Source organism: Panthera leo, chromosome D1 (assembly GCF_018350215.1).
Source record: "Panthera leo isolate Ple1 chromosome D1, P.leo_Ple1_pat1.1, whole genome shotgun sequence".
Classification (NCBI taxonomy): domain Eukaryota; kingdom Metazoa; phylum Chordata; class Mammalia; order Carnivora; family Felidae; genus Panthera; species Panthera leo.
In genome coordinates, this window is record NC_056688.1 from 63,179,717 (window position 1) to 63,205,749 (window position 26,033).

At 46.5% G+C, this 26,033-nt stretch overlaps 1 protein-coding gene and 2 long non-coding RNA genes across 3 annotated transcripts; 2 read left to right on the top strand and 1 right to left on the bottom strand.

The window, feature by feature from the left end:
• The first annotated feature begins 603 nt into the window (after positions 1–603).
• On the top strand, positions 604–10,726 carry CCKBR (cholecystokinin B receptor). The gene is made up of 5 exons (XM_042907158.1): positions 604–754; positions 8,263–8,514; positions 8,658–8,907; positions 9,202–9,374; positions 9,565–10,726. The coding sequence occupies exons 1-5, from the start codon at positions 604–606 to the stop codon at positions 10,101–10,103; spliced, it is 1,365 nt and encodes a 454-aa protein (XP_042763092.1). The 3' UTR covers positions 10,104–10,726.
• Positions 10,727–10,850: 124 nt separating this feature from the next.
• Positions 10,851–19,203, bottom strand: LOC122199163. The gene is made up of 3 exons (XR_006193389.1): positions 18,924–19,203; positions 12,742–12,909; positions 10,851–12,219 (listed from the first exon to the last, which is right to left on the bottom strand). It is a non-coding gene; the product is annotated as an uncharacterized LOC122199163 (long non-coding RNA).
• Positions 19,204–19,293: 90 nt separating this feature from the next.
• On the top strand, positions 19,294–25,075 carry LOC122199165. The gene is made up of 3 exons (XR_006193391.1): positions 19,294–19,683; positions 21,899–22,125; positions 24,539–25,075. It is a non-coding gene; the product is annotated as an uncharacterized LOC122199165 (long non-coding RNA).
• The last annotated feature ends 958 nt before the right edge of the window (positions 25,076–26,033 follow it).

Genomic DNA, 26,033 nt, shown 5'->3' on the forward strand with positions numbered 1-26,033 from the left:
GCCACTGAGGCATAGTATAGTAACCGTGGGTGATGCCACCGTGTTAGATGCCACCTCCACATCCCCTGACCCACCGGGGAAAGATGCTAGATCCCACGGCGGCCGCTCCCTCTGACCCTCCTTCCCCCACCCAGCATCTCCCTCTCCAACACCGGTACTGCTACCCTCGCCAGCACACACACACACACACACACACACACACACACACACACACACACGGACGCACACACTCACACTCCCAAGAATTCTGCCGAACCAGGACGGTGGTGAAGGGGAGTGGGTGGGAAGGAAATCTCTAAGAGAAGACCGGAGAGGCTAGGGAGGGGGCGAGCCTGGAGGACTGTCCCTGTGGGTGAGGGGAGCGCAGAAGTCCTGAGCGTGGGAGGGGGGCGGAGAGTCACCTGGCGGGACCGAGGCGGACGAGCTTGGAGGGAGGCGAGCCTAGGCGGGGCGAGCAGAGGAGAAGCGGCGGGGCAGGGGCCAAGGTTGGGGGCGGGGACCAGGCGGGGCGGGAGCCTCCGCCCGAACCGCGGCGCGAGCAGGTGGAGCCGCAGCGGGAGCCCGCCGGGCCGAGCTCGGGGAGGCAGCGGCTGGGCCGGGGCCATGGAGCTGCTAAAGCTGAACCGGAGCGCGCAGGGGTCCGGACCCGGGCCGGGGGCTTCCCTTTGCCGCCCCGGGGGAGCCCTCCTCAACAGCAGCGGTGCGGGCAACCTCAGCTGCGAGCCCCCTCGCATCCGCGGAGCCGGGACACGAGGTGGGTGCCTCCCTAAGCCCCCTCCACCAGCTCCTTCTCGCTGCACCCCACACTGATAGAGATAGAGGCCCCCACTGCCTCCTCAAACGCCTACACCATCCCCTCATAGTACTCCCTCAGTCCCTAAACAGCTGCCCCGACACTTCTGCCCCCCCCCCACCCCCTCCACGGCTCATAAAAACTCCATCACAGCTTCACACCACCTGCTCAGAGCCCCTTCACACCTTGGTCTCCTGGTCGTACCCAGAGCCACTGGTCATCCCCAAACACAGCCTCCTGCCCAACACAGAGCCCCCTCCTAGACACAGACGGCCAGGAAGCAAGGACCTCCTCTTGCCTATCCTTCCAGGTCTCTTCCTTTTAAATCCAGTTCACAGAGCCACAGCGGGGAAGGAAAGGAAGAAAAGAAGGCAAGACTGGGAAAAAGAAGAGGGCTGGTTGAGGGAGGGAGCACTATGGAAGGCTTGAATGGGAAGTTAGAGCTATATAATCTCCTGTGTCCTCTGCCCCACCCCTAGCCTTCCCAAAAGAGATCCTCAAACCGGAATTAGGCTGGACATTGGGGGCTGCACCCTAGAGATGCCAGTCTCCATTTCACTCCTCCTCAAATCCTCCTGCCTCCCAAAGGGGAACTCTAATCAAAGCTCTGTCCCCTCTCTTTTTCTGTCTCCAAGTCCCCTCCAAGCACCCTCTCCAACCTGCCTTTCCTTAGGTTTCCTCCTCCTAGAGCCTGGCTGCCCCCTTCATCTCCTATCTCTTGTGCCACCATCTCCCCCACCCCCACTGCTTCCACTCACTCAGTCCCCAAAATGACTTTCACTCCTCCCACGGGCCAACAGCCGCATTTTCTCCACAACCCAGCTCATGATATATGTTTTCCCTTCCTGCACCTTTTCTTTCCTTAAATGTCTTCTGGACACCTGCTGTTGTCGCTGAGCTAGGTGCTGGGGACACAGGGATGAAACAGACCCAGTCTGGACCCTCATCGGTCCATAGTCAAGTGCAGAAGGGAGACAAACCAGTTGGAAAATCACAGTCACTCTGAGAAGTCCCAGGAGAGGGTCTGAATTGTGGGCATCCAAAGGAGATGGGATCCAAGAACTTCATAGACAAGGGAACCCAGGAGCTGGGTCTTGAAGTTGGAGTTCAGTAGGCAGAAAAAGGAAGCAGGGGGGATTCTAAGAGAGGGAGCAGTGCTGAGCAGAAGGAAATTATTCCACGTTCAAGAAGGGAAAATGGCAATAAATTTTAATTTGAGTATTTATCCCACAAAATAATGTATATGCTTTCTCAGACCAGTTTTTACACACTCTCACTTAGATTGCTTCATTCTACAAATATTTATTGAACCAGAGAAAAAATGAACACAGTTCCTATTTCATGGAGTTCACAGTTTAGTGGGAGAGCCAGACAAGTAAGCAGGGAATTGCAGCACAAAGTGGGATGTGCCTTAGATTAAGGCTGTGGGAACACAGAAGAGGAGCTTTAGTCTAGCTTAGCCTTGGGGGTCAAAGTGGGCCTCCTGAGAAGGTAATTGAAGAAAAATTTAAAAAGACAAGAGAAAGCCAGACAAGCGAAGGGGCAGGAAAGGCAAGAAGCATTCTAAGCAGAGGAACAATATGTGTAAACACCCAAAGTTAAAATCCATGGTACTTTCGTTCAGTGTGTCAGTTTCTGAGTGCCTGAAACATACATCAAAAGAGAGGAAAAATGAATACTCAGGATGAGCACCAACCTAGAGGGTTTACAAAGAGCCTCACAGACCTGGCTAAGGAGTGTAGATTTTTATCCTGAGGATGATTGGAACTACTGAAAGACTCCGTAGTACAGCCAGGATTAGTTCTATAGTGTAGAAGATGGATTGGAGGACAAGACATGAAAGGGTGGGGGATGGGGTGGACACTTTAGAAGGCTATTCTGTTTCTCTGATAAAAGATGATATGGGCTTGGACTAAGGTTTTGGCAGTGGGGATGGAGAGAAGTGGATGGATTCGAGAGGCACTTCTGGAAGTGGAATCAACAGAACTTGGTAGGGATTCATTAGAAATGGAGAGGGAGGAAGAGGTCAAAGGATGACATCCAGGTGTCTGGCTTGGACAATTAGATGGATGTTGGTGCTATATCATGAGAAAGATAACAAAGGAACAGAAACAAATTTGAAAGAGAAGAACTATAAATTCACTTTGGAACCCACTGAGTTTAAGTGCTGTTGAGATACCTAGGTGGGGGTAGCCAGTAAGCTGTTGAATCTGGTGGTCAGGAACTTAGGGGAGGGGTGCAAGCTGGGAATACAGACTTAAAAGGTCTTTGCCTACAGAAGGTAATGGAAGCCACAGGAATAGCTAAAATCATACAAAGATGACAAGATGAAAAGAAAACAGGTCCCGGGGCAGGACCCTGAAAAAGACTGAGATTTAAAAGCCAGGCAAAAGATGGAGAGCCCATGATGAAACCATCAGAGGGACAAGGCAAGGGAAAGATTTCAAGCAGGGTAGGATAAGTGATGTCATATGGTGTTGATATAAGTCGAATAAGGACAGAACAGCATCCTTCAGATCCAGTAACAAAGAAGTCCTTAAGAGGAGTTGTGGGTATTAAGGTCTGACTACAGTTGGTTGAGGTTTGGGAGGGTGCATGAGAAGGTTATGAGAAGTGAACCAGGGTGTGTAGATGAAACTTTCCAGAAATTTGGGAGGGAGAGAGAAGCAAAGAAAAAATAGGATAGTGCCAGAAAGAGCATGGGATTGAGGAATGGTATGTGGTGGGGGTTGTCTTTGGGTATATGTGTGTGCAGTAGAGGCAAGAGTCTTTTTAAAATGTTGATGCAGCATGGGCCAAGACAGAGGAAAGGAAGGTCAAAGGCTCAGCAGAGAGCAGGGACAGTCCGCAGAGCAGGGGACCCTGAGAAAGCAGAACATGAAGTGATTCAGAGCACAGGTGCAAGAATTGGCCTTGCTTATCTGGATGTTGTTACCTACACAGAGTGGATGTTACCCATGCAGTCAGAAGTTACCCACAAAGACTGTTTGCCACTCACTCAGATTCTACATGTTAGCCAGGCTCACTCCAGTGTTACCAGTAGAAATATGGATGTTACCCACATTATTCTTATATGTTACCCACATAGACCAGAGTGCTAATGTTCACTCAGATGCCACCACTGAAAACCAGGTATCACCCACAGTTACTTTAACAATGCCCATAGTCATTTAGATGTCACTCACCCATCAGACACACTTGCTTTCATTTTATCATCCACACATAGATATCACCCATGCTCACTTAACTAACTTTTTCCAGATATCACCCATAAAATCAGGGTTGTTAGTCTCACACATTCAGATATTAACCACAAAGACTCAGATATCACGTGTGTTCACTCAGGCACTGAGTTATTTTACTCAGTCAGATTGATCTCTCACTTCACATCTCAACATGTTAACATCTCACATCAATGCTCACCTAAATATTGCCTACACAAACTTGAATATTACTTTCTGCTTACTCAGCTACTACCATCATCATTTGGATATTCCCCCATTCAGTTCAGACCTCTGAATATAATCCACATTTTCTGAAGATGTTATCTACAAAACAAGATGTTATCCGCAGACATATTACCTCTGCACAGTCTAAATTTGCCCACTCTCAGTCAGGCATTATCTACAGACACGTAGTTAAACCCTTCTCAGACCTTGTCCACAAAAATATGTATTACTCTCACCCACCTAGGAATTTAGATATTATCTCAAAAACTAAATTATTATCCAATGTTCACTCTGATATTACCTGTACATCCTTCCATATTATTTCTGCTCCTTCAGTGAGTACTCATTGACATTTGGATATCACCATTTGCCCAGCTATCATCCACAATCAGTTGCATGCTGTCCATGATCACCACAGACACATCGGTATTGCTTTGATGTCTGTGTTCATGGGTGACCAGATCCAACATGCCAGTGGAAGGCAGGATTTGAGGCATCAGCAGCTTCGGTGTTGTTTCTTATAAAGTCCTGATTTTTGTGTTTGGCACATTATCTGGATTTTTGTGCTCATACTTCTCTGCCACCATCTGGAAAGAACAAATGCAGATCTTTTAGACCCCAGAAACAGAAATGAACTGTCACAGTCTTCTGAGTTCTCTGGCCCAGCAGGATGATGCCCAGAGGTAGTCAAGGCACTAGAATCTATAAGGTGCCACTCCCATTCTTCCACCCCTACCTTAAGTTCTTAGTTGCCGAAGCCACCATGATCACTCCTATTCCACCACACAAACACACATGGATGCATACACATAGGCAAAAACACACACACAAGTCTTCATTCTAATTGCTTTTTAGTGACTTTTGAAAAAACTAATAGGCTATTTTTACAGTAGTTTCAGGTTTACAGAAAAACTGAATGGAAAGCACAGGGAGATTCCCACCCCCCCTCCATATACACACAGAGAGACACACACAGTTTCCCCTACTATTAATACCTTGCATTAATGCAACGCATTTGTTATAATTGATAGGCCAATATTGATACATTATTAACTAAATTCCATAGTTGACATCAGGGTTCACTTCTCGGGTTGTATATTCTATGGGTTTTAAAAGATTTTTTTTAATGTTTGTTTATTTTTGAGAGAGAGAGAGAGAGAGAGAGAGAGAGAGAGAGAGAGAGAGAATGTGCAGGCGTGCACAAGCAGGAAAGGGGCAGAGAGATGGAGACAGAATCCCAAGCAGGCTCTGCGCTATCAGTACAAAGTCCCATGCAGGGCTAAAACCCATGAACCATGAGAGAATGACATGGGCTGAAGTTGGACACTCAACTGACTGAGCCTCCCAGGCTCCCCTCTATTCTATGGGTTTTAACAAATGTATAGTAACAGCTATCCACCATTAGAGTACTGTACAGAATAGTTTCACTGCCCTAAAAGCCCTGTGCTCTACCTTTTCATCCCTCCTACCCTCTCCCTGAGCCACTGGCTCTAAGAGTGCTTTTAATTAATCTTTTTCACATCTCCTAACTTTCAACAGCAAAGACTTGGAGAGATAGTAGTGGCTGGAAATAAGCTAATCGCTGGGAATGCCCAGAAAAATAGCAAAGTGTTGTATGATCGCTGGGCAATTTTACTGGAACTTTGTCCCTCTAGTTTTCAGGAGTCCCCATGCAGATTGGGAACTTGATAAGAGTGGGCATAATCTCATCTTTCTGCTCCACCAAGTTCCAAGACACACATGGGATACATCAGCTGGGTGAATGAATGAGAAATGTGCTTTTCATACTTCAGGGTGTGTACCAACTTGAGGTGTGGTTATTGATTCAAGAACTAGTTGAAGAGAGACATCCAGAGGAGGATCTGAAAAAGATGATAGAATGGAGAGATTAAGGAAAGTGGAGGGGTGGGGGTGGTAGACTGGAAGGAGACACAAAAAGTACAGGATAGAATACTAGCTCACACACACCTCAAATTTGCTACACATAAGCCTTCCTTGCAGAAAGGGAGACATGTCTCCAAAGAGACAGAGGCAGAGAGGAGGGCATGCTGGAGCTTTAGAGGCACAGAGGTGAAGCATGGATGGGGCAGGACAAAGCAGGTGCATTTGTGTGGAGAGTGAAAGAGATTCGTTCAAGATTCATTAGCCAGCATGTGTGAACACCTCCTATTTGCAGGACATTATGCTAAGTGCCAGGGATATGCAGAAGAATGATCTGGGCATTGCCCCTGTCCTCAAGAAGCTCATAGTCCAGTGGAGGAGATAGAGAATTAAACATAATAATACAGTGAGCAATGCCACACTGGAGTACAGAGAGGCAGAAAGAGGCACTGAGATTGAGATTTGATTGGGGAAGGAGGCAGCATGATGAATGACAGAGGGGTGAGGGAGCAGCAGGAGGCAAAGCATTTTGGAGATCTGGAGACTCAGCTGCTATTCTGATTCAACACCTGACTTGACTGTGTGATCTGAGAACTAATGTCACTGCTGGGTTCTGTTCAGGAATCTCTTGTAGATAGCATGTACTTGATGCCTACAGCTGTTTCTGAATAAGTTGGTTATCATTATAAGAACAGTTTAATTCAGAGCCTAAGACAAGAGTCAATGTATGGGGCTGCAGAAGGGGGAGCTGCAGCTCTGAGCCCTTCCCTCCCCACAACCTGGAAGGCTCTGGCCCTGCCTTCTCTCCCTTCAAGCTCTCATGTCTCTCACGCTGAGGCCATGGGCTTGGGTGACTGAGTCCAGCTTAATTCAATTCACTTTTGTTTGGCTCTGCTTGGTTGTGATATAGAGGCCCAAAGATGGATCCATCCCCTAATAGACAATGACACAAATGAATGGAGTCAGCCCTCTGTCTAGCCCAGCAACACTAGTGTCCTTCCTGTGAGCTCCCACAACACTTTGTATATCCCCCAGCTTTACTCCTTATCCCACTGTGTGGCAGTTGTCTATTTATGTACCCAAATTTCCCTCTGGACTGTGAGCTCTCAGATGGCAGGGAATTTGTCATGTCCATCTCTTTGTCCTCAATGCCTAACACAGAGGGAGTCCTCTGTAAATGTTTGTTGAGTGAAAATGAATGTTAGGAGATAATTAAAATACAAGGTAGAAAATAAAAAGCATTCTGATAGATGTGTAAGGAACACTCATGGGTCAGAGGAAGGGGAGATTAACTCCAAATGAGGCATCCAGAAAGGCCTTACAGAAGAGGGGGCAGTTAATCTGAGTCTTGATGGGCAGTGGTGTATAGGAATTTACCAGATACAGAAAATCAATTTGTGATGGGGGGAGGGTATTAGTGGCAGTTGGTGAAAGAACATTCCAGGCTGAGAAATCAATGTTAGCAATGGAGGAAGTCATGAGGGTGCATGATGCCTTCAAGAAAGTGAGTCATCCAGTGGCTTAAGTGGGTGCATTGCAAGAGGAGGTGAGACAGGACAGTTCTCAGAGGATCTGGAAGACATGCTAAAGGGTTGCAGACGGTACAGGGAAGGTGAAGAGGGATTTTTTAGACAATAAGGACCTGACCTGACCTATGTTTCAAAAGGTAGTGGGTGATCAATAGTGTCAAATGCTACAGGGAGATCAAGTAGAATAGGCTGAGAAGAGACCTTTGGACTTGGCAGTTAAAGCTTAGTGATCTTGAGAAGTGTCCAAACAGTGATGGGGGGCGGAGAGGAGATGGATCGGGCACTGGACTGTAATCGACTGAGGAGTGAATGAGAAAATGCAAATAATCCTTTCAAGAAGCTTGGCTGTAAAGAGAAGGGAGAATTTGAAGCAAAGCTTGAGAAGAGACAGACCTTCTCAAGGAGAGGAGGAGTTAAGCCAATTTCCCTAAGCCTCAAGGGGTTAGAAACCTAAAGGATTCAAGTGAACCCATCCGCTGAGTGGGAGGAGGTATTCCTGGGATGCAGAGGGATCTAGCTGGGTAGGAGATGTGGGGAATAAGTGGGCTTGGAGGGTCTGGCTGAGTGGGAGCCAGACTCCTTGCTGCCACCCCTCTGTTTTCCTACCCAGAACTGGAGCTGGCCATCAGGATCACCCTTTATGCAGTGATCTTTCTGATGAGTGTTGGAGGAAATGTGCTCATCATCGTGGTCCTGGGACTGAGCCGCCGCCTGAGGACTGTCACCAACGCCTTCCTGCTCTCACTGGCAGTCAGCGACCTCCTGCTGGCTGTGGCTTGCATGCCCTTCACCCTCCTGCCCAATCTCATGGGCACATTCATCTTTGGCACAGTCATCTGTAAGGCGGTTTCCTACCTCATGGGTAGGTGAGACAACCCCCTGCTCCCCTCCTTACCTAAAGTTCTTGCTGCACATAGGGGTCTTTCTCAGTAGGGCCTGAGCAAATCACTGGTTGAGTATGTAGTACAAGTTTCCTGAATGACCCCTTCCTCTTCCCTTGTTTAGGGGTGTCTGTAAGCGTGTCCACACTAAGCCTTGTGGCCATCGCCCTGGAGCGATACAGTGCCATCTGCCGACCACTGCAGGCACGAGTGTGGCAGACACGGTCCCACGCAGCTCGTGTGATCATAGCCACGTGGATGCTCTCTGGACTGCTCATGGTGCCCTATCCCGTGTACACCGCCGTACAGCCAGTAGGGTCCCGTGTGCTGCAGTGCGTGCATCGCTGGCCCAGTGCACATGTTCGCCAAACCTGGTGAGGGCGCCCATTCCTGGGAATTCCTCTCTCCATCTCCATCAGCTGCTTACTACCATTCCCCAGAATCTTCCTCCAGCTGCTCCAATACTCTGATTCCCTCTCCTCACCCACCACCCTGGGATTCCCATTTGGGGTCCCTCCCCAGTTCTCTAGCCCTTCCCAGCAGGACCCCCAAATCCTACTTCTACCTCAGGGGCCTGGTCACCAGCCCTAGAAAGGATCCCTTGCTCTTCTTCCATCTGTGATTACAGGTGGACAGATACCCGTGTGATTGATCTGCTCTGTCTCCAGGTCCGTACTGCTGCTCCTGCTCTTGTTCTTCGTCCCGGGTGTGGTTATGGCTGTGGCCTACGGGCTCATCTCCCGTGAGCTCTACTTAGGGCTTCGCTTTGACGAAGACAGTGACAATGAGAACCAGAGCCGAGTCAGAAGCCAAAGAGGGCTGCGGAGCGGGGCAGGACCAGGTGGGTGATATCCAGCTTCCCCTCCCGGCCCCCATCCCTACCACCGGCCTTGGGAAGGGGCGGAGCCTAGAGTGGGTGGGGCAGAAAGGAGCCTGACACGCAGATGCTGGAAATCGGGGTCTGGTGGTTCTTGGGCTGGAGGTTGAGAGGACCCAGCCTGCTGCTTTGACAGCCTACCCTCTGTACTCAGGTTCTGCCCAACCCAATGGGCGTTGCCGGCCGGAGACCGGGCTGGCTGGAGAGGATGGCGATGGCTGTTACGTGCAGCTTCCGCGCTCTCGTCAGACCCTGGAGCTGTCCGCGCTGACGGCGCCCACACCTGGGCCAGGATGTGGCCCCCGGCCCTACCAGGCCAAGCTGTTGGCTAAGAAGCGCGTGGTGCGGATGCTACTGGTGATCGTTGTGCTTTTTTTCCTGTGTTGGTTGCCATTGTACAGTGCCAACACGTGGCGCGCCTTTGACAGCTCTGGTGCGCACCGCGCGCTTTCGGGAGCGCCCATCTCTTTCATCCACTTGCTGAGCTACGCCTCAGCCTGTGTCAACCCCCTGGTCTACTGCTTCATGCACCGTCGCTTTCGCCAGGCCTGCCTTGAGACATGTGCCCGCTGCTGCCCCAGGCCTCCACGAGCTCGCCCCAGGCCTCTTCCAGATGAGGACCCGCCCACCCCCTCCATCGCTTCACTGTCCAGGCTGAGCTACACCACCATCAGCACGCTGGGGCCTGGCTGAGGGGTAGAGAGGGAGTGGGGGCTGAGGCGGAACACACCAATTCCTACAAGTAGGGACCCATCCAGACACAAGAGAGACACAGACCCACTGACACAGGAGACTGACACCCAAAAAGCATGGACTAATCCCAACACACACACAAAAGTGGCTTACCTGACACAAAAGAAACAAACCAGATCCCCACACAGGAAATAAGGCACACTCTTGATATGGGACCAAGCCTGGCACATAGAAACAGGGCACTGACTTTAGACGCACACAGACACAGCATCCCTAGCAATGGACTATCCGTACATAGTGGAAATTCTGAGAGAGGCTGGCCTGCCTCTCATATACACATAGTAATGGCACTGATTCTTTAGGGCTCTGGAGCCTGGCACGGTACTGACTCCTGAGATGCTCCAAGCTGCCCGCCCCCCCCGCCCCCAGTTTGACCTCACAGTGCCCTTCCCCATTTCAGCACTGAAAAATACCAACCAACCTAATCTCACACCTCCCTGACCAACAGGCTGTTTTGCACTGAAAAGTCCCTTCATTCCTTTCCAGTTAAATTCTATGGCCCTGACCCTCCTCCATCACCCAAACTCTTCAAGAAATAATAAATGACTTGGCTTCCTCCTGAACTTCCTTTCTGGACTTTTTTTTTTGGGGGGGGGGGGGGGGCGGGCAGGTGAGGAGGCATGGGATTTTGTAGAATTCTCCCTCTTGGGTCCTTCTTCCATGGTCTCTCCTGTGCATGACCCCCTGCCAAAATGCCCATGGTCTGAGGCTAAATGGGGATGTGGGTATTTTGTCTGGGTTGTCATCCTGGACCCACCTACACACTAGTGTCATACATAGTAGCTGGGGATGGGGGTGGCAGGCGGAATATCCATGACACATCATGATTCCTAAGCATTCTCCTAAAGTGGTGCCATTGCTAAGGTACTATATTAATAGGTAATTACTAAAATTTTATTGAAATGTAAGTGGAAGCACTGTATAATAAGACTCAGTTTATTCAATGTGTGTTTCAAATACCAGGACTCAGATCATAAGTGTACAAGTTAAAGAGTAGGAACTTTTTTAATGCACTCTTCTCTGGTGTCAGAATCTGGCCAAGCTTCTGCCCCGTGGAAGCACCTTTACTGGCCAGCAACAAAGGTGGGGAGAATGCTGGATCTGAATAAGAGGAATCCCAGAGCACAGGCTTCCTTTTGACTATGAGACTGATCCAGCCCCAGAGAGAGGCAGAGACAGCAACATCATCCCTTCACACACACAATGACAGGTAGGGAAGAACAGATGACCTCACCAGGGATATACATGGATAATCAGAAGTATGATAGAGTGAGAGGGTTTCTTGACACTTTGTCTTGTAACAGATGGGAAAATAGAGACCCAGAGCAGGAAAGAAAGCTGTTCAAGGTCATACAATAAATTAGAACAAGACAGAAATAATCCTATTGAAGTAGACACTAAGCTCAGATGGCAAACAAGCCATACCCATCATGAGGCAGACCCAAGTTTTGTGGGGCCTGGAGCTTATAAAACCAGGTGCCCTTTTTAAGAAAAAGAATACAAAATGACAGATACAAAATTGCCGGGACACTGACCAGGGCCACGGAAGGCGCCTATGCAGTGAGAAGCCCAGAGATTTAAGCCTCTGTTAACCTCACAGCCAGTAACACCTCTAACTCCACCCACTAACTAGGCTGGACAAAGGCCAGGTGAAGGACAATGAGAAAGGAGAGTGGTCTTTTGTTTACCAGTGCTGAGGCTGCTCCCATCCATCCTTTCTACAGGGCCCTGGGCTGCAAGAGGCAGGATGCAGGAAGAAAAGGAGGGAGAAGGCGTTCCAAGCTGTCAACTACAACAGTGCAGGTTAAAAATAGAATCCCAGCTGGTCTGACTTACTGGAGGCAAGATATTGGGCCTTTCTCTCTCATGCCAACTTTTTCAGGGGCAGAAGTAGGGTTGCCCACAGGCTTTGCAGCACTCTGAAGGAGATTGTTGATGAAGGCCCATCAGGAGCTGGGCCCTGGGCTCCGGATGACCACCAGATGGCAGTGGGAAGCTGGGTGGGGTCGGGCTCCAAGTCCAGTGTGAGCTGAAGTACCTGTGGCCCAGGGCTAGCCTAGAAGGTAGCACAAAAGCATGGCCTGAATAACACCATTTCGCACACAGTGCTGCCCTTTGGTCTACCAGATACTTACACATCCATCACCTTACCCCCTCCCCCAAGCCCTGTCTAGTTACCAGATATGGAATCTCAGGGACTTCCCATCCATTTTCTGTCTCTTAAAATCTGTCAAACATTTCAGGTCCAAATTTAATATCGCTGCCTCCCAGAAGTCCTTCTTGGTCATCCTCACAAAGCTTGGCTGCTCCTGTAGTACTTACTGCTTTCTCTCTTCTATCATATTGACTTGTGTTCCTGCCTGATTTCCCATACTGGGCTGGGAACAGCATAATGTGGTGAGAAAATGACAGCCTGGGCTAGAAGGCGGGGTGACAGAGGGGGTGGGAAATGTGGAGCTTCTCAGTGCAGCGTGACAGTCATCTTACATATACCAATTCACTTCATTCTCTCCTACACAACATTTCTCTTTGTTTGACAGAAAAGGAAGGTGAAGCTGAGAAAGCTTAATGGACTTACATGAAGTCCTGAGGCAACACTGAGCTCAGGTGTCTGCTCCCAAAACCTTTTCTTTTTCCAGGCATGCTGCATTGTCTTTCAAGGCTTAAAGACCTGGGTTCCAGTAGACCTGGCCTGCCTTTTAAAAGTTGATTTTGTGCAAGTTCTTTCAGTGAGTCTCAGTCTCAGCTATAAAACAAAAATAATTACGTTAACTTCTGTGAAATGTGATTTATAATAAGAAATATACGTTGGGTCTTTACCCCCTCTCCAGGCACAGAGTTCCTAAAACCCTTGGAATTTCCTAAGTGATGAGAGCCCAAAAGGTGCTTTTTGACTTGTTGATGAACTGACTTTCCTAAAGCCTCTAGCTCACTTTAAGAACAGAGAGGGAGGCAAACCTTAAGAGACTCTTAACTACAGAGAACAAACTAAGGGTTGCTGGAGGAGGGGGATGGGTTAAATGGGTGATGGGCACTAAGGAGGGCACTTTTCAGGATGAGCCCTGGGTGTCATATGTAAGAGATGAATCACTGGGCTCTACTCCTGAAGCCAAGACTACACTGTATGTTAACTAATTTGAATAAAAATAAAAATAAAGAAAGAACACATTAAGAAATCTGCTGGCTCAAAAGAAGGAAGTGTTATCCTACAGGAACATTCCATCTGTTACTGAAAATATCTAATCTCCTTTGCTGACTGGTTTTATATATCAGTTGTATGGGTTTATACAGCTATTTATTTAGTTTTTAGGTTCATTTATTTTGAGAGAGACAGAGAGAGTGAGCGGGGGGAGGGGCAGAGAGAGAAGGAGACAGAGAATCCATGCTGTCAGCACAGAGCCTGATGCTGGGCTGGTACTCACGAACCGTGAATCATGACCTGAGCCGAAACCAAGAGTTGGATGCTTAATGGACTGAGCCACCCAGGTGCCCCCAGTTGTATGGGTTTAGTTTAATGTCCACCTTCTATGAATAAATAGACTCATTTCTGTGGGCTGTCAAAACAAAAAAAAAAAGGGGGGGGGGCTGGTTGCCAGAAGAACCAATCACATGATTAGAGTTAGACCTTTCAGCCCTGCCCCTGACCTCCAAGGAGGAGAGGAGGGCTGGAAATTCAGTTCAAGCACCAATGGTCTGAGATTTAATCACACCTGCCTACATAATGAGGCCTCCACAAAACCCAAAAGGACAGGGCTCGGAGAGCTTCTAGGTTGGTGAACATGTGGAGACTGGGGAGAAGTCCCACTTGGAGAAGGCATGGAGGCTCCGTGTCCTTTGCCCACAACTTGCCCTGTGCATCTCTTCCATCTGGCTGTTTCTGAGTTACATTTTTTTATAATAAACTGGTGATTTAGTAAGTAAAATGTCTCTCTTGAGTTCTGTGAATGCTCTAGCAAATTAATCAAATCAAGGAAGGGGTTTTGGAACCTCCAATCTATAGCCAGTTAGTGAGAAGCACAGGTAACTACGAGGACTTCCAACTGGCATCTAAAGTCAGGGGCAGTCTTGTATGACTTAGCGCTTAATCTGTGGGATCTGATGCTATCTCTAGGTACATAATGTCAGGATTGAGTTAAATTGTAGGTCATCCAGCTGGTGTCAGAACATTGCTTGGTGGTGTGGGGGGAAAAAACACATTGTAATCGATGTCTGAATCGTAATTCACACTGCCATTTTGAGAATTACATAAAGCAATGTTCAAAAGTTCTTATCATTGTATCAGGCACATAGCATAACAAGGGTTAGACTCAAGACTGCTTTAAGACCAGCATGCAGGAATAACAGTAGGAAACAAGGTCCTCTGCAGACAGAGACCACCCCTAACTGAAGGGAGCAGAACTCTGGGTCCAATAGGAAGCTTGGGGCCTGCTAAGAGATGGTATTAGAATGTAATGAAGTCAGAATTTGAATCCATATGTGCCTGACCCCAAAGCCCATGCTCTTTTCACTATGCATCCTGATTCTGATCTCAGTCATTCAGGGCTGGAAAGTTGGGAGCGATTTGGAACCACTCAGGCAGGATTCTTCTCAGGGCTCAAAGTAGAAAAACAAGTAAGTCTATTATTCTGCAGACCTGCATCCCTCGGTGAGCCCCACTTCTAGCATCACCATCCCCGGAGGAAAGCCCCTGAAGATTCACTTCCCCAAACAAGATGGGGACAACTGTCCTGAAAATCTCACCCCCTCAAACCTTCTAAGAAGGAAGGTTTCCTAGCTAAGTCTCAGATATGAGGTCAAATCAGAGAAGGGGAAGCATCAAAGTGAACATGCACAAGAAGGAGCCTAGGCCAAAAGCTGGCCCCTCCTATAGACAACTCAAGCCAGGGTCTTGGATGACTGTACACTCTGGTTAGTCAGGTCTCACTAGTGAGAAGCAAGGATGTTTTGTGGACAGACTTCATTCCTTGGAGTTATTTCTGGCAGAGGACAAGTGAGAGGAGAGGAAAGCAAGCATAAAGGTTGGGGAAGAAAGCAGGAGCCAGCTGGGATCAAATCTTTGTTGCTGGGATATAATGCCTAGAGGGGGGACCTCCTGGAAATGGTGGCCTTCATTGCAGATTCTAGCAATGTCCCTTTAGCTGTTTCTTATTCTCTGAGCCTTATTCAGTATCCCCAAACCTAAGAAGACACTTGGTCAGCAGATTCTTCTTCATCATGCACAAAGATCAGCACCTCCCCCTTGGTAGGGTGAGTCTTCTGGAAACAGAATCTAACCCAGCCATGTAGCCACATTTTGAGGGAAGAAAATAGCTTACTGATTAGGCCCAGTGAAGTACTACTTTGTCTTAATCAAACACTTTTGAGTCCCAGAACCCACCTAGGCATATAAGTAATAAGAGATAAGACATGGAAGGGATCTTGAGAAGTATACATTTGAACGATGAGGCTGGTTTGAGTGATAAGGCTGTCCAATTTCCCAGGGTGAAACAAGTAAGCTGTAAGCAACATGAGAAAGCCAGAAACATAAGATATTCCCAATCAGATACATGATCCCATCTATGTTTCAAGAAACAGGGCTACAACATTGTGTGTGGGCAGGGAGAGGCAGATGCAAAGCCCTCACCTGGAGATGGGCAGGGCCTTCCAGGTGGAACTCAGTTTGGGGGTGGGGGGATCCCTTTCCTCAAACCAGAAGTAACTCCCCAATGCTTCCAAATGCAGCAGTATTAGTCAGCCCTGAAGTAATGAACAGCTCTTCAGGGCATTTGAAGCAGCCCCCAGGCCATCTACATGTGTGGCTCTGTAGTTCAGCCCCGAAAAGGCAAGAGCAAAAGCGATGGGGTCGTTGAAGCAGAGAAGTCTGGCTTTAAGCCTGGAATGTTTAGTTCCTGCAGTCAGAGAGGTGGAGGACCCTGCACACATGTCAGGGACATGCCACACACACAAACTTGGAATGCTGGTACGGGTCAAACCAGAACTAGACAGCAATAGTGGAGATCTGGCCAGAGGAGACCAACAGGAAGCTACAGTATAGGGAGCTAATGGCAGTTTCCTGGTATGAAAACTGGTCTTACTGGAAGGATCTGGTACCCAGTCTACCTCAATGCCACTTACTAACTATGTAACCATTAGTTCTGACTGGTTACTTTCCCTTTCTGAACCTCAGTTTCCCTCATCTGACAGTATCCCTCATCCGGGGATAGTTCATGCCTTATTATGTAGTTGTGAGGGTCACAAGAGATGGAGAAGCTATCTCCCCTGGAAAACGTACAAGCCCAGGAAGATTGTTGGAAGCCCCAACATTAAAACAATTCTAGCACCCACCTCCGTATGTAACCCAAAGTAAAAATAATGCTTAGTCATAACATCATATAATAAAGTCCAACAAACTTCTGCCTTTCCCATGATGAGTACCTCAGAGACTTTCATTTGAAATGTCAAACATTTACTTATAATTGTTTAGTAGTCATATGGGTACAAGACATAGAGAGTCAACTAGTTCTACAACACTAAGGCAAATAGCAGTCCCCAGCCCCCTGTCTTGCTCCTCTCCCATATTCCTTCCCCAGAAGGAATCACTTTCAAATCTTTTATCATTTTTTTTAGTATTTATCCCTGTATCTTTTTTTTTTTTTTTTTTTTTTTTTTTTTTTGAGAGAAAGAGAGCAGGAGTGTGAATAAGCATGCAAGCAGGGTAGGAGGAGAGAGAGAGAATCTTAAGCAGGCTCTAGGCCCAGCACGGAGCTCCATGCAGGGCTTGATCCCATGACCATGAGATCATGACCTGAACCAAAATCAAGAGTCGGACACTTAACCGACTGAGCCACCCAGGCGCCCCTATCCCCATATCTTTTCATAACATGCTAACATTATTTCTCGGTTCTTCTGTTTGGCAGTATTATGTATTGACTATCCACCATGGAAGATGAGGAGTTAATTCTCATGTCTACCACCAGCCCACCAGAAACACATACTCCTATACTCCCCTTTCTACCCAATAAAATTGTCACATAACTTTTGTTATCGTGATGACTAGCCTCCAAAGTGATCTACGATGATGCTCACCTCCTTGTATTCATGTCTTTATGTAGTCCTGTCCCACATAAAGTAGGGTTAACTTGTATAACCAACATAATATCAAAACGTTTAATAAAGGCAGGACCCACACCTGCACTTGCATTACTTAGCCCCACTCCCTGCACCATAATCCCAGCCCTGTTGGGTCCTATCTTTATTTCACCTTCTGATGTTTTTTTTTTCATCATGGATTTTTTTTGCATTAATTTGTATTTTCCTCAATATGACATTTAAAAATTCCTTATCTTAATTGCTAAATTTTCTGGTACCTCTTTAAATTTTGCACCTAAGGCACCTCACTTACTTTACCTTAGTCCCAGCCATAACATAGTCTAATTGCTTCTTGAGAAAGGATGCATGGAAGGTAAATTTTTGAAAACTTGTCTATATATCCCTAATTCTAGCCTCACAGTGGTTTCATAATTTAACCAGGTATATAATTATAGGTTGGGATTTTTTTTTTTTAACCAATATTTTGAAGGTGGTGTTCTATGAAGTTCAAAGTTCAGCTTTGCACAGTGGCTGTCAATTTTGGAATTTTGTTGGCTATACATGTCAGTCCTATTCACAGTAGGACAGGATTTAATTTAAAAGTGGAGGACTAACAGCTGATGGGCAGTTTTGAGCAGTGGATGGAGCTTGTCAACTTGGAGCTTTATTGTAGAGTGACCTGGTTGGGCTGTTGGAGAACTCCAGATGCTGGGATCTTTAAGTCTTTCCTCTTAGGCTGGTCAGATCACCTAGAGAAAACTTTTCCTATTTTATGAACAGAAAATAAAGTCCTGGGTCCCATCACCTGGGGAGCCAGTGGAGGAAGACTGCAGGGTGGAGTGGGGTGGCTACCAGGCCTTTAATGTGCTCATGTGTACTTAAGTGTCCAGTATTTGTGGTCTCCCTGGCTTCAACTATGCCTGAAAGACCTTCAGTTTTATCTTCTCCAGACAGATCTCCTGCTTCTGCCTAGTTAGAAGAGCAGTACCTTCTTCTCAACAGCTTTCAATCAATCTTCTTTTATTTTCCCTCTACCCCATTTCCAGAGATACCTTGAACATCAAATCCTAAGCCTTTTGAGGGATCTATCATTTAGTTGTGGAGTTCTTGGCTTACCCTGTACAGTTATAGGCTCTATTAAATCATTAGACACCTGTCCATCTATTTTTTAGTTCCCAAAATGTTGTCATCTCTCTTTTTCTCACCATCTCTGAGGATTTATGACTTTAAAAATCCCTTGAAAAAAATAAATAACTAAAATAAAAATCCCTTTAAAGTCAGTTCAGGGATCAGGGCAATGCTCAGCATGGCACCAGAGGGTAACAGAGCATAGGATATGGGGATGCATTCTACATCTTGGCCTAGGAGGATGAGGAAATCCTATTTCCTAGCTTCCTCTCAGTTTCACTCATATTGCAAATAATGCATTAGTTGAAAAAATCCGTTTACTGTGGTTTTGGTGGGGTTTAAAAGGGGAGCAAAATTGTATGCCTATATTCAAAGTGTAATCTTTATTGGGAGGTACCCTAGGCCTCTTTTCTATGGAAGTGTCCAACTTGGATGGTCAGCTTCTGGAGGTAAATTTTGGTCTCCAAAGAAGCAAACACTGCTGGTGCTTACAAAGGTACAATTTCATTATCAGCATAGTGTTTTCCTCAAATATTAACTTTAATTGTAACAGTTATAATTTACCAGTTAGTAAAGCAATTATAAAATAAGTTATTTCATCCAGACGGCTCCCATGGATGGGTACTGGGTCCTGCTGGCCTGGTCTCTGGTAAGTCCTCGCAAGGGCAAGGCCTGAAGGAGAGACCGCCCCAAGCCAGTTCAGGAGGAGCCGCAGAGTTACGAGGCGTCCTCAGGGGAGGTGGTTCGGTGCCAGGCTCTGCCATACATCTTCGGGTTCCCGCTGGTACGGTCACCTCTCTTAGGGCAGCCCCAAGGATAAAGCATCCGCGCCTTTTTCGGCTGCGGTCGCCCCGCCCTAACCTCGCCCCGCCCCCTGGGCTCGCGCCCACCGGCGCGCGAGAGCTTTCAACTTACAACGCCCGGTGGGGAGAACCCGAACCGCGCGCGGGAAACGACTGAAGCCGGGAACGGTTGAAATGAGAGGGAGAGAAGCTGAAGCACGGAGCGGTCGCTGGCTGAAATAGGCTTTCGGGAGACAGGGAAGCGGCAGAGAGTGGAGGAGGGTGAGCGCAAGGGAGGCTCTGTAGGAATGGGAAGCCCAGGAGGGGAAACGGAGAGGAAGGAGGGGCGGTTTGATTGGGTGATCCATAGGAAAGGCGGATGGATGGGCCTGGAGCAGAGGAAAGCCAGAGAATGGGAAGTTCTCCTGAGGGGGTAAAAGAGGATTTTGGAGGAGAGCCTCTGTGCTCACTCCAGCAGGGAGGGTCGATCACCGGGGACAGGAAAACAAGTGTTCCAGTGGAGTCCAGAAGTAGCTGCCTGGGTAAGCCTTAATTCTAATATGTTTTGATGACTGGCAGACCTCACTCAGCAGGACTTGGAAGACACTGCTGAAACTATTACAGAGTTAGGTTGTAATTGTTTTGAGCTGGCAAAGTGCAGATAACTGTAATAATCCTACCTCCCAATCACATAATGTGTAATTAACCCTTTCAAAGTGCTTTCCCATCTTCTAATCCAGTCCCTGCGACAGCCTTGGTAAGATCATGAGATGGTTGCCTTGCCCTCTTTTTACAGGCAAACAAGTTAAACTCAGGTGAAATGATTTGCCCAGAGTCATAGATCAAGTAAATGACTGAGTAGAAACAATAGGTTGGTTGAGATTTTAGTGAAGCCGGTATCAGGCAGTCTGAAATAAAGATAATTATAGCAGGAGGCAACTCTGCGACAAGAGGTAACACAGAGGTGATGACTTGATGAGCCCACAAAATAAAGTCTCCAGACTCAAAAAAATCATTACCTTCTCATTGATAAAGCCCAGGAGGCAGATACCCCTACCCTGGGCCTGAGGTCTCCAGGTCCCTCTATAGCATCTCTGAGACCCCTCTATCAGGCATCAATTTAGAAATTGGGAGGCTTACTCTGTCTGGGCCGCCATAATAGAATACCATAGACTGGGTGGCTTATAAACAACAGAAATTTCTTACAGTTCTGGAGGCTGGGAAGTCCAAGACCAAGGTGCTAGCAGGTTCCATGTCTGGTGAGAGATTGCTTCCTCGATGGCTATCTTTTTCTATAACACCACATGGTGGAAACGGCAAGGGAGCTTCCTTTTGGCTTCTTTTCTAAGGGTACTAATCCTATTCATGAGGGCTCTGCCCAAAGGACCTAATAACCCCCAAAGACCCCACTTCCTAATACCATCACTTTGGGGGGTTAATTTCAGCATATGAATTTTGGGTGGACACAAACATTCTGACCATAGCAGAGCTATAAAGGACTCACTGGTTAGTGGTATCAAATATGCACAAGCAAGACGGCCATTCCTTTGTTTTCAGGGGTGAGGCAGTGCTACAGCCTTCTATCTGTGTCTTAAACTGGCTTGCCTGCCCTCCCTATTGTTCTACAATGTGCTTGACCTTTCTTCTGATTGGTACGCAGGATCTGTATAACTTAGGTGTTCCTTTAATCTTTTGATGATGAACACAAGAGAGGATTCAGGGACTTTGGGATGGTGGGTAGGAGCCAGGTACAGGAAGGTCTAAAGAAAGCTTTCCAGGTGGATGGAATAGAGGATGGAGTCTGTAGGGCAGGAATGACCTTGGTGAGTTGAGGAAACAGAGGCCCCAAAAGGCGGGAGCACAATAACTAGGGCAGAAAGTGGCATAAAATGAAGTCAGGGAATACAGCTGGGATCAAACTACAGTTGGGGGGCAGACAGCTTGGAGTCTAGGGTATTAAATCTGAGCTAGGGTGGACTCCTGGAAGAGATAGGAATGTCCCTGTCAAAGCCCCAGCTGAATACTGCAGAACAGCAGAGGTGGTGAAACAAGAAAACCCAGGCCAACCTGGATGAAACTATCTAAATGAAGATGATGTCGGGTAAACAGAAGGAAACATAAAGACCACTAGAGTGCAACACAAGAGTGTCAGTGACCTGAAGAACCTTATTAAGAACACACCAACCTCTCAAACCTAGACTAAGAAGGGTGTCTGAGAGGATATTTAAACCACAAACCCAATTCAAAGCTGCAGACTGTTTTAAGAGATTTCTCTCAGGAGGACTCTGGGGGGCATCCACCTCTGAGGCTGGAGATGCACTTCCCCACTGTTATCTATAGAAAAATGGAAAATCTTTTACATTGTCAATGGAGTACATGGAAGTTTACTATTCACTAGCTCAGGGATTGTCCTCTAAAAATTTATAGCTTGACTACATAGAGTTTTAACTGATTGTCTGATGGTAGGTAGGGTTGCAATGGAGCATAATGAACTGAAGGGTAAAAAAAAATGCTGGAATATACCATCACCTAGTAGAATCCAGAGTCCTAACGAGCTTCTATATAATTCTAGTCTTAACTGTTACACTTGAGAGAAAATGATATAAACCCCGTACATGTTTTTAAATGTTTGTTACCCCTTCTGTCCAAGGTTTCTGTACTGTTGCTACCTTATACCAAGTCACTATCATCTCTCACCTGGATTATTAAAGTAACTAACTACTTAATCTTTCTGCTTCAATGCTTGCATCCTTACAGGTCTTCCTCAAACAGCAGTCTGAGTGTGGATCTTCTAAACACTAAATCAGGACTTCTTTTTCCCAATAATGGTGGGCTATGTTATTTGGATCGACCCTATAGCTGAAAACAACCTGAAACAGGAAAACTGAACAAAATATAAGAAGTATTTTTTTAAGATCAATGAAGAGATGACAAAACAATAAGGAATTGTCATGCCAAAAAGTGAAGGGAAGACTTAAGAATGGGTAAGAAGGCATGGGAGCCACTTTTGCCCTGAAGGCACTCTCATATTCCCCAAATTAGACCACTTTGACAGCATCATGAGTCCCAGGGTACGAAAATCAGAGGCACAGACTGGCCAAGTAGGGAGTCTATTAAGAGACTGTGGTGAGCAGGCTCTAAGGTATCTCCCACCCCACTCCCAAGTGTAAGGGAAGGGACTTCCGACTTTAATCTTACCAAGAGAATATGGCAAAGTGATAGAATGTCATTCCCATGACTGTTATGTTATAAAAGTGTCAGTCTTGTTAGTTACTTGGTCTTGTTAGTAGACATGTGGCAGAGAATTTAGGGCAGCCTCTAGCAAGAATGCCACAGATTAAGAAAACCCACTGAATCCCAACAAATACAAGGGGAATCAACACCTAGAGTCATCATAATCAAACTAGAATACCAAAGAAAAAAAGAAAAGCTTAAAAGCTGCTAGAGAAAAGGATAAATTATGTTTAAGAAACATGCTTAGTACATGGGAGACACCTATTATATATTTGTTAAATGAATAATCACACATTACTTGGAAGCTCTTATGCTTTACTAGCTCTGTGACTTATGTCACTTGACCGCTTTGAAACTCAGTCTCCTGATCTTCAAAATGTAGATAATAAAACCTACTTTATAAGGATGATTATGAGAATTATACTCCTGGTGTAATTAGGTGCTTCTGTTCTGCACAGGCTCTCTCCCAAATTTGTGTTTCTGGTCTATTCTATGCAAATTTATTCTCTAGGTCTCCAGTTCCAAACATCTATCTTGAAATACTTCTATATCTAAAACATATTTCCTTCCTTCCCTTTTGAAGGGCTGGAGGCTTCAGAAAAACAACTCCTATTGCAATAACATCTGTTCAGCTGGGGGGGGGGGGGGGGAAGGTGAGTGAACAAACATTTAGCTTAGGATGTGCCTGATAATTCCCCTACCTAAATAATACTCAGTAGAATTTTCCCAAACTCTGTCATGATAAGGGTTCCCTGAGGCAGTTGTTAGTAATACAGTTTTGGGGTCTGTTCCTGTGAACAGCAGGACTCCTTAGGTTTAGGGTAGAACCGGGAATCTGACTTTTTAACAAGCACCCAGGTGATTCTCACCTTCGTAGAAGAGTAGGACTATAGCTAGGAGGTGAGGCTTAAATAACTGGCCAAGCTACTGATTAATCTGAGTGAATAAATATTTCCTGCTGTAGGAAAGGGGAGAATAAAGTACAAATAAGAGGCTGGACCTGTGAAGGTATGGATGTAACATGGCTCATGTCTGGACAGGCTCACTAACTTAGAGACATAAATGTGCATAAAATATTTTAAGGCAAGAGGCTAGGCTACCATCGGATGGCCAATAGCATACAAAATAGGAGTTCTGATGGTCGGGGACCTGGGAAAGCTTTGTAAAGGAAGTACACTCTAAACTAGACTACTGTCTAGACTTCCAGAATTTTTTCAGGTGAATTATAAATAGGAAATGGAATTCTAGGAAAGAAAAATAGTTTTAAGCAAAGGAATAAAGGTATAAAATGCCCAAGTTGGTTCTAGTGAAAGCAAGAAAACTGAGCTGTTCCTTTCCTAAGTACAGGGGAAATGCCTGGACAGGAAGGTGAAAAAGGGCCAGGTGGAAATGAACGAACAATTTGAAAACATAGTGCAGAAGATCTTACAAGGTTAGGGTTGAGAGGATGGGTGGGCAGAGGGAGCAGAAACCTAAAAACCCTACCATGAGACTAGGAGCCTCTGAGTCAGAGAAAACCCAAGATGAGGACCTCTGCCTCAGGACCCTGATCCTCACACCTTGAGAGAGGGCTTTCTGACCCCATAACTGACTGGCAAATCCCGAAACTTAAGCCCCCAAATGCCGAAACTCACTAATCTACCCCAGTAGTGAGTAGAGACCCTGTGATCCCCTCCTGGGATTTTAAATACGTCCCTGCCTACTCCAGTCCCTCCCCACCTACCCTGCACCTTTCATGTGTTCAAAAGTCCTGGAATACTTTTTGTCAACAGCAATTTCCTCTGCCCAGAATGTTTTCCCCTACTTTATTTGACTAACTTATTCATTTGTCAGGTCTCTGTTTATATACTTCTCATTCAGAGAAGCCTTTCCTACTCACTTGGTCTAAATGGTCCTCCACTCCTCTGTAGATGCCCTTTGAATTTTTCTTCATAGCTCACACAAATACTTAAGATGACATTCTTATTTGTGTTTGTGGCTCTCTTCGGTCACACAGTAAGCTCTGTGGCTGTGTCTGCTTCCCTCCCCATTCTCTGCTCAGTACCTAGCCCAGGGCAATTTCTCACCATATTTATTTTAAAGAGACAGGGAAAGGGACTCTAAGCTTCTCCAAGATCCTCTGAATTCTCAAGACCCTAATGCCTTTCCTGCCTCCTTTTCCAGAGCTTGTGCCTGGGTTCGAATCCTGATGTCAGTATTTACCGACTGGGACACACTGGACGACAAGTGGTCTACGCTGCTTAAATCTCAGTTTCCTTTTCCTGTCAAATTGAGAGGACAGTTCCTACCTCACAGGGTTGTGAGGAGGATTTATAAGAGCATCTAACAGTAAAACATCTAACAGTATCTAGAAAATAGTGGCTGATAAAAGTTAGCTGCCATTATTACTGTTGCTAATAACGAATCACCTCTAAGATTCAAGCCATTGGGCTTTTTTCCACAAGAAAGTTCTCCTTTTATTAATATACCCAAAGAGGTCTTATAAATTGATAAGAAAATGCAAAAAAAAAAAGTGGATTCCAGAATTGTAAAATCACAGAAAAAAATGTTGAACATTTTAAATATATATATTATCAGAGTAGAGAGGAGGAGAGAAAGGGGCACAGTCTGAGTCTCAGGTACTCCCACATCTTAAAGTTCTTCCCTCTAGGGGCGCCTGGGTGGCTCAGTCGGTTAAGCGGCCGACTTCGGCTCAGGTCATGATCTCGCGGTCCGTGAGTTCGAGCCCCGCGTCGGGCTCTGTGCTGACAGCTCAGAGCCTGGAGCCTGTTTCGGATTCTGTGTCTCCCTCTCTTTGACTCTCCCCCATTCATGCTCTGTCTCTCTCTGTCTCAAAAATAAATAAACGTTAAAAAAAAAAAAAAAAGTTCTTCCCTCTAGTGTTGGGGAAGAAGGAAAAGCAAACAGGCAAGTGCTGCCTTCCTTGATGGGGTGATGCTTTTGTGTTCCTTTCTCTGCAGGAGGTTTCTGCTTCTCTGGCTGAAGCAGCTTGCCACGATGCCCTCTGAGTGCTGGCTCTTACAGAGCACACGTGTGGTTCTTGAGAGGTCACATATTTCTCTACCTCTTATGCCCATTAAACCACTCCCCCTTTCCCCTGCCACAAGAAATTCATGTCTGGGACTCACCAGTGATGTCTCATGCATGCAATCCATGGATTCCTGTGTGGCGTTTGCCATTGTTCATCCATTCCACGCCTTGGAGTACTCCACTCTCCTAGAACACTGCTGTCACTGCTGCTAGGGTTTCACTAGCCAGGAGCCATGACATTTTCCTCCAAATGTAGGGGACACCCTACTCCTGACTCCACGCCACACAGATCCAAGATAAATGGGGTGGTACTGTTCTCCTGCGGGGATTCTGCAACAGCCTCCTCCAAGAAGATTTAGCTGCTAAAGAATCTAAAAGTACTCCCCGGAAGTGGCCTCGGAGCATGACCAGGGGTGAGTATTGGCCTTCCGATCCTCCATGTCATTCCATTTTTCCCTCTTGTCTGTCTTCAACTTATTCCCTTCAGTAAGAGTCAGCATCCCCTGGAAAGTTGTTAGAAATGAAGACTCTCAGGCCCATCCCCAGACCTTCTAAATCAGAACCTGCATGTTAACAAAACCCCCAGGTAATTACTCTACACACTCAAGTTTGAGAAATACTGAAACAT